The sequence below is a fragment of the Centropristis striata genome, chromosome 9, assembly GCF_030273125.1.
Source record: "Centropristis striata isolate RG_2023a ecotype Rhode Island chromosome 9, C.striata_1.0, whole genome shotgun sequence".
In the NCBI taxonomy this organism is placed as follows: domain Eukaryota; kingdom Metazoa; phylum Chordata; class Actinopteri; order Perciformes; family Serranidae; genus Centropristis; species Centropristis striata.
The window spans coordinates 40,850,176-40,862,502 of NC_081525.1; the positions used below are offsets into that span (position 1 = coordinate 40,850,176).

Below are 12,327 nucleotides of genomic sequence, written 5' to 3' on the forward strand. Positions count from 1 at the left end.
TCTCTGGAGCATAACACTGTTGTAAAATTGCCATCTTAATGTAAGTTGCTTTGCATAAACATTTCTTCTACTTCTGACTTTCCCAGGTAAATGATCACAAGACTGTGGAGACGTTCGGCCCGGCAGCGGTGTCAGTCTCCCCGATGACGATGGAGCTATTGAAAGACTTTGGCGGACTCAGGCCACTCCTTCCCGGATACGAGAAGAAACCGGAGTAATTTTTCTTCACAAGATCTGGGAAGGAGATGAATAAGATGGGCCAATATTTTACCAAATATTGGAAGAGTTTGGGTCTGCCAGGTGGCGCATCTCTCCGAGATGTCCGCACCGCCATAGCTACATGGGTGTGTTACTTTTATCAATGTTACCTATAAAAACATGAGCATACATGTTATACATGCCTTTTACCAATGGTTAAAATGCTCATCTACTCTCCTACAGGCTGATAGCTCTCTTAGCCTGGATGAGAAAAGGCAGGTCAATAAGAGTATGTGCCACGACCCTCAGACAGCACAGAAGTTCTACGTTGTTGGTTCTGAGATGACCCCATGCCAGGGACGGGCCATCAGACTGAAAATCTTGAGGTCACTGGTTGATTCCCGTGAAAAAGGACAAGGTGAGTCTTTGAGAGTTTCTAATGATAGCTATATAGCCATTGCATATTCTTGCTTCCAAGCCCTAAATGTAACTAACTCATTTCTTTCAAAATCATTAGCAGTAAAGGGCCAGGAGGAGGAGGAGGAGGAGGAGGAGAAGGAGGAGGAGAAGAAAGAGAAGAGCATCATGGATGCTGAGATGAGCCAGGAGGAGGAGGAGGAGGAGGAGGAGAAAGAGAAGAGCATCATGGATGCTGAGATGAGCCAGGAGAAGGAGGAGGAGGATGAGAAGAGCATCGATGATGCTGACATGGCAAGCCAGGAGGAGGAGGAGGAGCAGCAGCAACAGGGGGACCAGACGTACCAGCTGTATTTGTCATCAGAGGAGGACGTGGAGGAGGTCCCCAGCCACTCAGACTCTGAGCCCTCATCAGTCATTTTGTCAATGTCAGATACATCTGACAGCGGTCCCGACTCACCCTCTTACTCTGATATTACGTCTGAGTCTGACAACTGAATTTTGTCATACATAAGGACACTGGACGTGTCACTGTTGAAGTTGTTGTATTATGTTATTATCATTGTTAAAATATTCTATATCATGGTAAAATAAAAGAATAATTTTGATATCGAGAAAGTGAGCCTCTCGCCTTTTCATTCTCAACATTTCCCCCCTGGCAGGGAACTGCCTGGGGCACGAGTCTGATGTACTCACCCCTTTGTAGGTCCATTTCCTGGAAAGTGAACTCACCCATCTTCTAGTCCGAACCTTTCCCCTGTTGCAGGCAACTGTGTGGGGCATGTGACTGACGCAGGAACCCCATGGAAGTCCCATACCTGGAATTCTACAATAGAGGAACTATGCCCTCTGGTGGCCGTTGTTGTGTTTTGCATCAACATTTTTTTCAGAGCTCATAAAAAATTGGAAAAACGTGTCTTTTTGTTAAAAATCACATTTTCCAGATCCACTAATTTAGAAGCACCCGTCATATTTTTCCCGTTTTAATATTTTGACTTTTTCGCAGAAATGTGGAATTCCAAGTCGGCAATGTGGGATTCCAAGTCGGCGCGCGAGATTTAGTAACTTTCCATTGGAATGAATGGGAATGCGCTACCTTGCATTCGCTAACCCACGAAAGCGCGCTAACGCTCCATAGACTTCCATGTAAACCCCTTCCCGGAACGCTACAAAAATTCCGGTAATCGCGCGCCGAGCTCATAACCCCTAACCCTAACCCTAACCCTACCCCCTAACCGTAAAGTTAGTGTAGTTTAAAATCTAACCCTAACCCTAACCCTGATGCATGGAAACTTTAGCATTATTGTGGTTGGGCTTGAAACTGAGGTGTTGATATAAAAGGGGCCTTTCTACCTTTCTCTCAGTCAGCTTTAGCCTCAGGGAGCTGGGCTACACTGCTGTTTGAAAAAGGCAAGAGGAAGAATTTAAAACAATTGACAGGAGTAGGTGAAGGGTTCAGGAGGGTTGGACACCCAGAAACACACTATGTCTTTAAGGTTTTTGATTGCACATGTCTGCAGTTTGGTGCTTTTAATTTAGCAGCAGTCTAAACTGTGATCTTAAGCTTGCCTGATTATCCACAATTAGCTGTGAGAGCCTTGCTAAAGTCGCTTGGCACAGTGATTAATGTATTAGTAGTGATATATTGTATTTTTTACAAGTTTACACGCATATGTTTATGCATATGCGGTTGCTACTGAACATTGAATTCAAAGATATTATTTATTCTTCAGACGAGCTGAGTAAAATGCAAGAAAAATTATAATGTAATCTAAATTTAGCCTGCTGAAGCCTCTTCTCTCCCCTCACTGCACATTCTGTTGAATAGTCAGGTCTGTTCTGAGTAATCAGAATAATAATGACTTAATTAAAAAAAACATAACTTAATGTTGTTATGAGTTGGTAAAAGGAAAATGCTCCATCTCAACCACAATTTGTACATTCACAAGAGCTGTCTTTTCTCACATATGTTTACTGGTGAGTTCTTCACATCTCTTTTCTGTGTGGTTGTAGCCACATTTCCTTTCATCTTTTGAAAATACAGTTTTCTACAACTCCAATCTCATTTACATGCGTTATCTTTGTGACAGCCAACAATAGTTTACCAGTAGAAACCAGCAGAAGATGTGAACCGTGTCACCAATCTTTAGGCTTGTGCTGATAGAACTTGATATAAAGTATTCCCGAAAATATTGCTGACTGCATCTTGTAGATACCCACATATAGTCTGTCAATAAGACAGAGTTTGCTGCTGTCAAAAGACCCCCAAGACTCGTTCTTAAGTAAACACAAAAATGGTCATCACAGAAATGAGAAATTCCGTAACACAATCTGAATGAAAACACTGCAACAACTTGTAACATGTACATCTCTTTTCAAATGAAAATGGATCACAGGTTTGCTAAAAGTAGGGCGGGTGCGGTCATTTTCTACATTGCAGCTAATCACTACGATTTCCACTTTATCAACCTTGATCACATCGTGACTACATTTTCCATTCGGGTGGAAGGCTTCAGTAGTGGAAGACGAAAGGTGCTGCACCACAATGATCACTGGACTGGCTGCTTTGGTTCTACTTCGTACAGTGTGTAAGTACAATTCTTACTGGGGATTTCCACCGGACGCGTTACAGCAGCAGCACGTCTCCACAGCGTTTTTGCTGCGTCTGTTAATTCACACCGGGCGCGTTACAGCAGCAGCACGTCTCCACAGCGTTTTTGCTGCGTCTGTTAATTCACACCGGGCGCGTTACAGCAGCAGCACGTCTCCACAGCGTTTTTGCTGCGTCTGTTAATTCACACCGGGCGCGTTACAGCAGCAGCACGTCTCCACAGCGTTTTTGCTGCGTCTGTTAATTCACACCGGGCGCGTTACAGCAGCAGCACGTCTCCACAGCGTTTTTGCTGCGTCTGTTAATTCACACCGGGCGCGTTACAGCAGCAGCACGTCTCCACAGCGTTTTTGCTGCGTCTGTTAATTCACACCGGGCGCGTTACAGCAGCAGCACGTCTCCACAGCGTTTTTGCTGCGTCTGTTAATTCACACCGGGCGCGTTACAGCAGCAGCACGTCAGCTTAGCGAGCCGGCCGTATACACGCAAGATAACGAGATCACGCGATAATCCTGACCATACGGGAGACCGCAAGATCCCGTGATAAACTTTAAACTCTATTTATACAGTCTATGGATAAACTGTGTGTATAAGGTAAACAACAACAACAAAAACCAACTTACTTTGCTTCTCTGAGGTGAAAGATATGTTGATCTGACCATCTATCCTTATAAAAACAATATGTTATGTCATAAATGATTGTATGATGTTCCACTTCAACAATCAGTCTCTTGTAGTCCGTGTCGCCGATCCTCTGAGACCCTTTGATTGATTGATTGGTGATCTGGTGCCCCCCGGTCATAACATAATGTTGATGTGAAGTAGTTTTAGGCTGCATGAACTGCGTATTGTGTTTTATTTTGAAAGGGGCGGAAGCGTTTTACGCTGATTCTGAGTCGGACTTCCTGTCTGGTGCGATCTGCTCTGTTGAGATTCACGCGATTTGGCAGCGTCTCGCGGAGAAATAGAAGTGCTACCTAATGCTCGCGTAGAGACGCTGACGTGACGCTGCTGTAACGTTACGCTACGCGCCCGGTGGAAACGCTCTCATTGATTAGAGTGTTACCTATTTGCAACGTCATACGCGACGCTGACGTGACGCTGCAGTAACGCGCCCGGTGGAAATCAGGCTTTAACTACAGTGAGAAAAACAAAACTATGAAACAATCTTTGCAAGGACAATTCGTTTCGTCCTCTTGCCTTGTAACTCTGTGACTGTCTCTTTTCTTCAGACCTGATTCAGACTACAGAGGTCTCTCACCAGATGTCTTTGACTGAGGTTGAAGTTGGTGGAAATGTTACTCTTCAATGTCCAGTTTCTGCGACGGATGGCAATTTTTTTTACTGGTACAAGCAGTCTCCTGGACATACAGTTCAAAAAGTTGCTTCTGTAATTGTTGGCAAATTAACAGTTGGTGAACAAGTTTCACGGTTCACATTAACACAAGAGGATGCTCAGTATTTTCTTACCATCAGAAATGTCAACAAAATGGATGAAGCAGCATACTTCTGTCAGATTGGCACAGCGTATTTACAGAGTTTGGTCAGTGTCACCTTCTTGGCTGTGAACGGTAAAATATCTTTTACTCTCAGTAATTGTAGCAAGTTTTTTTTTTATATTTTTCAGATAAGAATCTCTTTTGATGATTATGTTTTGTTTGGTTTTTTACTGAATCATGCAGATGGTAATCAGCAGAAATCTTTCTACGTGAAACAAAGCCCGGAGACTGAGTGGGTCCAGCAGGGCGACCCAGTGACTCTCCAGTGTTCTCTTCTCTCCAAGAACAAAGAAAACACAGACCAGTGTCCAGCTGAACACAATGTTTACTGGTTCAGATCTGGATCAGGAGGATCTCATTCAGATGTTCTTTACACTCACAGTGATGAACAAGAGGAAATAAGTTGTGTCCACAGTCTGTCCAAAACTATACAGAACTCCTCTGATACTGGGACTTACTACTGCGCTGTGGTCACATGTGGACAGATCCTGTTTGGTGAAGGAACTAGAGTGGACATGTTTATACAATTATAGTTATAGTACAATTATATTGGAATCATTTAGCCTAGTTATAATACTTTAATATATATAAGGAGTATTATTCTGTTAGCTATCTGTTCTTTCAATTGCATTTATAAATTGACATTTTTTACTAAATTATATTAAACATTAACTTACTGTTAAAATTAATTTCTAAATGCCAATGTGGGCCTCAAAATGATTACTCCAAAGAGACCATGATTATAATGAAACTATGCTTAATGTATCTTAGGATGCATTTGTGATTCGGGATCTGAACTGGAGTCAGTTGTCCTGGTTCTTGGAGTCCTGTTGGCCTGCTGTCTGACTGTGATTGTCATCCTGATTTTCTACAGAAATCAAAGGAAAATATGTGAACATTGCAAAGGTAGGTTCTCCACATTTTATACAAGTTAAGCTTTTTGAGACGCCATTAGCCAATGAAATACAACATGAACTATGTCCAAGTCACTAGAATAAATGTTTCCATTGTACGTTTCTGCAAACCATGGACACGTAGAATTGTCATTAAAAACTATCATCCAGTCACACTTGAGAAAAGCACTTCAGTCCCGACTCCTCAAAGCTCGAGTGAAGTTATTCAGTGTCATTATACCACTGAAGGTCTAAAGAGACCATTACAGGAGGGAATATGTTAACTGTAAAACCAAAAACTCGAAGTGTGAATAACGTCTGGTGTTTATTCATCAGTACCGTCTAATGTGAGGATGACAACAGGAGAACCGAGGGCTTGTCATCATCTTGGACATGACAGGTCATCTGTGGATCAATCAAATAATCTGGTAATTACTCATCGATGTGTTGTCCTATGTGGCTGTGTGATAAATATTCTGTCTACTCTTAGTAAAAATCCACACATATTATTAATAGGGCCGGGACTCGATAAAAAAAAAAAAAAATCTAATTAATTAGAGGCTTTGTAAGCAATTAATCGAAGTTAATCGCATGTTAATCGCATATAAATATTTGACCTGAGAACAGTAAGTAATTTTTTTCACATGGATTTTTAGTATACCATTGAATAATGACTGAATACATAAGCTTAAGCAACAAAAATATTGTTTTTTTTTTCAAGTCCAACAGACCACTGCGATTTTTGCCATTAAGTGTAGCATAGCATATATAGCCAACCAAAGGTCTCATCAGCTTCTTGCTTCATGTTCACTGTGGTTTGTTGTTGTCTCAACTCATCAACGCTAGTGATGTGAGAAATGCACCAAAGCCACTGAGAAAAACTGTATTTAGCTGATGTTTATTGTTATAAACTGGGTGGACAAAAATCTCCGACATCTGATCACACCAAAGTCGGGGATAAAATCTGTTGATTTGAAGATTCATTCATAACATGATTTTCTTGACTCTGACATTAAGAAACTTGTTGATTGTGACTTGGAGTTGCTGTGTTACTGTGTCTGAGGTGTCGGAGGGTTATGTGGATGACTGCAGGAACACAGATAATGCCTGGGTGGAAACCACCGTCCTTAACATTCACCTGGACAGAACGAGCCAGTCCATGGTGGACATCGACAGGATGGTGAGAACATTATTAATATCTTATTAAATAGAATATATTAAATAAAATAGAATAGCATGTAATAGAATAGAATAGCATATAATAGAATAGAACACAACAGATCAGAATAGAACACAACTGAAGGGAAGGAACTATAGTATAATATAAGATATTTCTTGTCATTGTACATTGTCATTATACAATAAATATAAAAGAGCTTTCTAAAATATTGTAAATACCAGAAGACATTACACCACACTTACCGGACATCTACAATCACATTCTAACCCTAACCCTGGCATAAAAATCTTTAATGTGTAGGGACCCTTTAATGTCCTTGCAACTGTTCTCACTCGCTGTGTTAGTCAAAAATTTTGACCTGAGCAGGTTAAGAGCACTGAGGTTACAACTCTGCTCAGCTCATGTCTGAGGTTGTTAAAGCTCTCTGAGATGTTTCTTAAGTTCTTCTATGTTTCTGATCTGGATTTAGTCTGGAAGAAATCCTTTCACTGCACTTAAATCCTGATTACTGAGTTTACAGGACAAGGTTTCCAGCTTTAAGTTACTGTCTGTTCTTTCCATATATATTTGTTTCTTCATTTCACTGCAGCCATTTATAAACAGGAATACACTATATAGCATGAGAAGATCAGGATGTTTTGTTTGCATGCTACACTGCAAAACTTTTCAAATTGATTTTTACTGCGTGTTTGAAGTGGGCCTTTAGTTTCTGGTGGTTGAGAGCAGATAAAGTGTTTGTTTCTGCATGTTAGCTGATGTTTTAATTGTTTAAAGGACTTTTATTGTGACGTGTCGGAGCATGTTTCCTCTATGTGGTTTCTAGGAAAAGAAAACGATGCATGAATGTATGCGAGCCTCCACGTGCCTCACAAATACAGGAAATCATGTAAAACAATGTAAAGATGTTTAAATAACACTTGTGATATTAAGAATAGTATGGAAACTGTATACTTTTTTAAAAAGAATGTCTTCTTGGACAGCGTGCCGCCATGTTGGAAGAATTTCACATTTGATATTTTAACTCTTTGGTAACTTGAACTGCACAAGTTACAGGGATGAGTTTCTTAAGGGCATTTTATCATAAGTTACAAATTTCTTCAAAATAGTTTTGGTAACTTTACGTCAGAGATTTAAAAACTCTTCTTCTGTCAAGTTTAAAATGTGTAGAAAACTCTTAAGTAATAGCTGAAGATGTTTCTTCTCCCAAACTCCAAACAGAACTCTAGTATGTTTTCAACTGGACTCAGGTCCATCCTTTGGTTTGTAACGGGCCCAATGAGAACAATTTCTTTACTGTATCTGTCAGAATAAATGGAGATCCCCTCCAAAAAGATATCTGGTCTAACCCTCGTCAAATCACACAACGTAGAGTAGCCTCCACCGGATACATAAATACATTTTTGATTCATATTCAACTAGGTTTATTTTTATGCATCCAAAAGGAAAAAAAAAGTATTTCACCATGTCAGCTTTTGGTGGGTGTGACTGGCTGCTGTTATTTACCTGTACTGCTTTTAGACCAGAGCTGGTGCCCAAAGAACCGGCTCCAGCCCAAAAAAAAAAGAGTTCATGCTGCTTCAAAACCCTAACCCTAACCCTAGCTGAACCTAACCCTAACCCTAACCCCTCCAGGAGGCGCTATAGCTCCCTGCGCTCCAGAACCAACAGGTTCAGGAACAGCTTTTCCCCCTCAGCTGTCACGCTCTTGAACTCTACACAGAAGTGACCCACCTACTGTTCTGTAATCTGCCCACATTCATGACTATTTTTGACTATTTATTACCATCCATTCATCTACCTGCACTGCTGATTTACTGTACATTCTTTACTGTATATATTTCTACAACATATTCATTCACTGTATATATCCTATAGTATATTCAATTCATACCTGCACTATATTTATACACTGGATATATACACTTAGGGTCAGGGTTAAAAAAAAAGAAGGATAAAGTCTTGGGGGATAAAGTCTTGGGTCACGGAACTAAGATGGCCGCTTGAGCTCAGAGCTCCACATTTCTGCAGTGCTTTATTTCAAGTTTCACAAACTTCACCCAACTGTTTCAGGGAAGATTTAGGCCTATTTGGTTCTAACTCTCTAAACTTCAACGACCATGCCAAATGATGGGAAACAGAAAAAAGATGGACGGAAAAAGGACAAAAACAAACCAGGTGAAGACCAAGACGCCGAAGAAGAATTCCACCTGGCCGATATAATGGCCGAATTAAAAACCCAGCGTCGGGACATCATAAGCCGGCTTGAAAGCATTGATAGCCGTTTGGATGATGTTATCGCTGAAAGTGCAGTAATGAAAGAGGAAATATCGCAGGCTAACGAAGCACTCGACAAACATGATCAGCGTTTGAGCGCAGCTGAACAAAGAATCTCAGACCTCGAGGATAAGCTGCAAACAACCAACCGAGAGTTACACCGGGCCCAAAAGTTGATCGAAACTCTCGAAGCAAAGACAGATGACCTGGAAAACAGGGTCAGGAGAAAGAATTTGGTCTTGCTGGGTCTACCGGAAAAGACTGAGGGTGGAAATATCTTCGATTTCATTCAACGAAAGCTACCGTAGTGGCTGAGCATCCAGAATCGCCAAACTTTGGAGTTTGAACGCATCCATCGCGTGGGTCAGCTGTTGCCTCCCCCTAAGCCGGGCAAACCGAAGAATCCCCCCAGACCAATTATGATCCGCTTTTTGCGATTCCGGGACTGTGACAAGATCCTTCAAGCAGCAAAAAAGAAGACAACTGCAATAAGCGAGGGAGAATCGAAGCTTACCTTTCGCCAGGATCTGTCAGCAGAAGTCCGCCGTAAACGCAGGGAATTTTCGGAAGTGATAGACCATCTCCGCCAGAAGGATATGTTTAGAGGCTTTAAATATCCTCATCGACTCCGCGCTTTCCATGACGGCAAGATCAAACTTTTTGACAGTCCTCCGGAGGTAAAAACTTTCATCGACGAGCTGAACATGCAACTCACCGACACGGAGCGGGGCTCGGATGATTGATAACCTGAATGGAGTAGGTACTTGTTTCTCATTGACTGGCGAGAATATCGATTCCCCAACGGAGTTTTCTTTGAACTTTGGAGTCCGTAGTCCATGAATTATGCACAACTTCAGTTCCGGTATGGATTTACTTTTGTTTATGCAATGACTACGACAAAGCAGCAAATTGTTTTATGTTCGCTAAAGACTTTCATTAGTTGGAATGCTAAAGTAACTTTCCCAGGTGTGTGCCGGCCTCCTTCCGTAAACACAGCACTACGTCACATACGTCATAGCGTTACGGGGTGATTAACCCTTCACAGGAGGAGGCTGATGGGCTTACTTCACAGAAAGTTTTGAAAGTGGGAGAATTCGATTCTCCTTTTATTTTTGGGGGGGCATTTTTGTGTTATTTTTCTCCCTTCTCGCTGGTCGATACAGATCTGGAATCTTTTTGGGGAAAAAACGGACTTTATTGGACATTAGTATGCTGTTTTCATGTTTTGCCTTGGTCTCTATATGTGTTTCTCTAATACCTTAGGGGTGAAGGACAAAATGAATGGACCTTTTTAGGCAGAGTAGGTTACAGAATAAGTAATTTAAGTAAAGGGATATATATATATATATTTTTTTTTTTTTTAAATAATTAATTACTAAGATAACCGTTTATATATCCCTTAATATAACCTACATGCCTCGTGATTATGTAATTATAGGCCTATATTTATTTTAAAGGTCTTTATTTGTTAGTAATTAGCACTGTGGTAAGGTGCTCCAAGCTGCCTGAAATTTAGGAAAACATTGTTATGTTTTTCCATTTTTGTTTACTTTTTTGTTTATATGGGGCAATTCTGCTCCTATGGTATCTTAACTTCCTTTGGCCTACTAAAAAAGTTATGGGAGGGTATAGGGATTTCCCAATACAATTTTTGATTTATTATAGATTATTTTTTGCCTACTTTAAAGGCTTGATGTTTTTTTGTTTTTTCAATTTGACTTGTTTTGCTTATTTCTTTGGGGCAATTGCTAATAAGTACACAGACAGTGACGCAGTTATCTTTTTTCATGTGCATATATTAAGGATGATGTTGAATGGTGACCCAACATGAATGACTTGAATATTATCTCGTGGAATGTTAAAGGTTTAGGCAACCCCTCAAAAAGGAGGAAAATATTATCTGTGTTAATGGCTGATACAGCAGATATAGTATTTCTACAAGAAACCTACCTTTCGGATATTGAACATTGTAGACTTAAAACAGACTGGGTCGACCAAGTTTACTTCTCCTCATATAAATCACATAGCAGAGGCACTTGTATTTTAGTAAATAGAGATGTCCACTTCATTTTGGATAAATTAGTAACAGATCCAAATGGTAGGTTTGTTTTAATCTCGGGCACTATTAATGGTACTTTAATGACATTTCTGAATATTTATGCGCCTAACTCAGACGAACCATCCTTCATTTCTGAAATGGTATTTCTATTTAATGAAAAGTGTAAAGGGTTTGGCATCATGGGAGGTGACCTGAATGTTACGTTGGGCCTGAAAGATAAATCAAACCAAGCTAAGGCCTCCAATCCCAAATCTGCTAAGGTTCTTCGTGGACTGGCCGCTGACTGTGATTTAATTGACGTCTGGCGGGAACTAAATTCAGAGACCAGGGACTATACATTTTATTCTCATGTGCATAACTCCTACTCTCGGTTAGATTATTTCTTTGTTCCTACAAACTATATATACATGATATCTAAGTGCATTATACATCCAATCATTCTCTCAGATCATTCTAGAATCCACCTAAAAGTTCAATGGGATTTGAAAAAAAAAACATTCATAAGATGGAGATTTAACCCTTCTTTGCTTAAGGACAAGGAACTTAAATCAAGTGTACGGGAGTGGATATTAAACTATATTAAAGAAAATAACAATCCCTCTTTAGAACCTAATATCATCTGGGAAGCAGCAAAAGCTACGCTTAGAGGACTACTTATCTCATACGTCTCATTCAAAAATCGGGACAAACTAAGGAAAAGAAAAGTTATAGAGGAAGAAGTACGTTTAAAAGAAAGCCTACATAAAATCGCACCCACAGAGGATAACTGGATCCAACTAACTACTGCCAAAGCAAAATTAAATACTTTAATATCTGAAGAAATTCTTCATAAAATCAACTTGACCAAACAAAAAAATTATGAATTTGGTAACAAACCAGGGAAACTACTAGCATATCAAATAAAGAAGGAGCAAGCGGAAAAGACCATAAAAGCTATATACAAGTCAGAAAACAAAATAACATACCATCCTCAGGAGATTAATCATACATTTTTCAACTTCTTTAACAATCTTTATAAATCACAACAGGTCCTTTCTCAAGAAAGCTTGGATGAGTATTTAAGTCTAATTAAATTACCAGAAATTTCTTCTTTAGATAGGCAAATGTTAAATTCTCCATTTACAGAAGAAGAAGTACTGGCTACAATTAATTCAATGTCCTTAAATAAAAGTCCAGGACCAGATGGCTTCTCTGTA

At 40.1% G+C, this 12,327-nt stretch overlaps 1 protein-coding gene across 1 annotated transcript; it reads left to right on the forward strand.

The window, feature by feature from the left end:
• Positions 1 to 783: 783 nt before the first annotated feature.
• On the forward strand, positions 784 to 5,258 carry LOC131977212 (uncharacterized). The gene is made up of 3 exons (XM_059340412.1): positions 784 to 1,063; positions 4,459 to 4,797; positions 4,909 to 5,258. Exons 1-3 carry the CDS (start codon positions 784 to 786, stop codon positions 5,256 to 5,258), a joined length of 969 nt encoding a protein of 322 aa, XP_059196395.1.
• Positions 5,259 to 12,327: the final 7,069 nt, after the last annotated feature.

Excerpts from the sequence above, each read along its gene's own strand:
- LOC131977212 (XM_059340412.1), top strand. The coding sequence starts at position 784 with ATGGATGCTGAGATGAGCCAGGAGGAGGAGGAGGAGGAGGAGGAGAAA. Across the intron at positions 1,064-4,458 it reads GTCAGATACATCTGACAGCG|ACCTGATTCAGACTACAGAG; the intron begins GTCCCGACTCAC and ends TCTTTTCTTCAG. Across the intron at positions 4,798-4,908 it reads CACCTTCTTGGCTGTGAACG|ATGGTAATCAGCAGAAATCT; the intron begins GTAAAATATCTT and ends TGAATCATGCAG.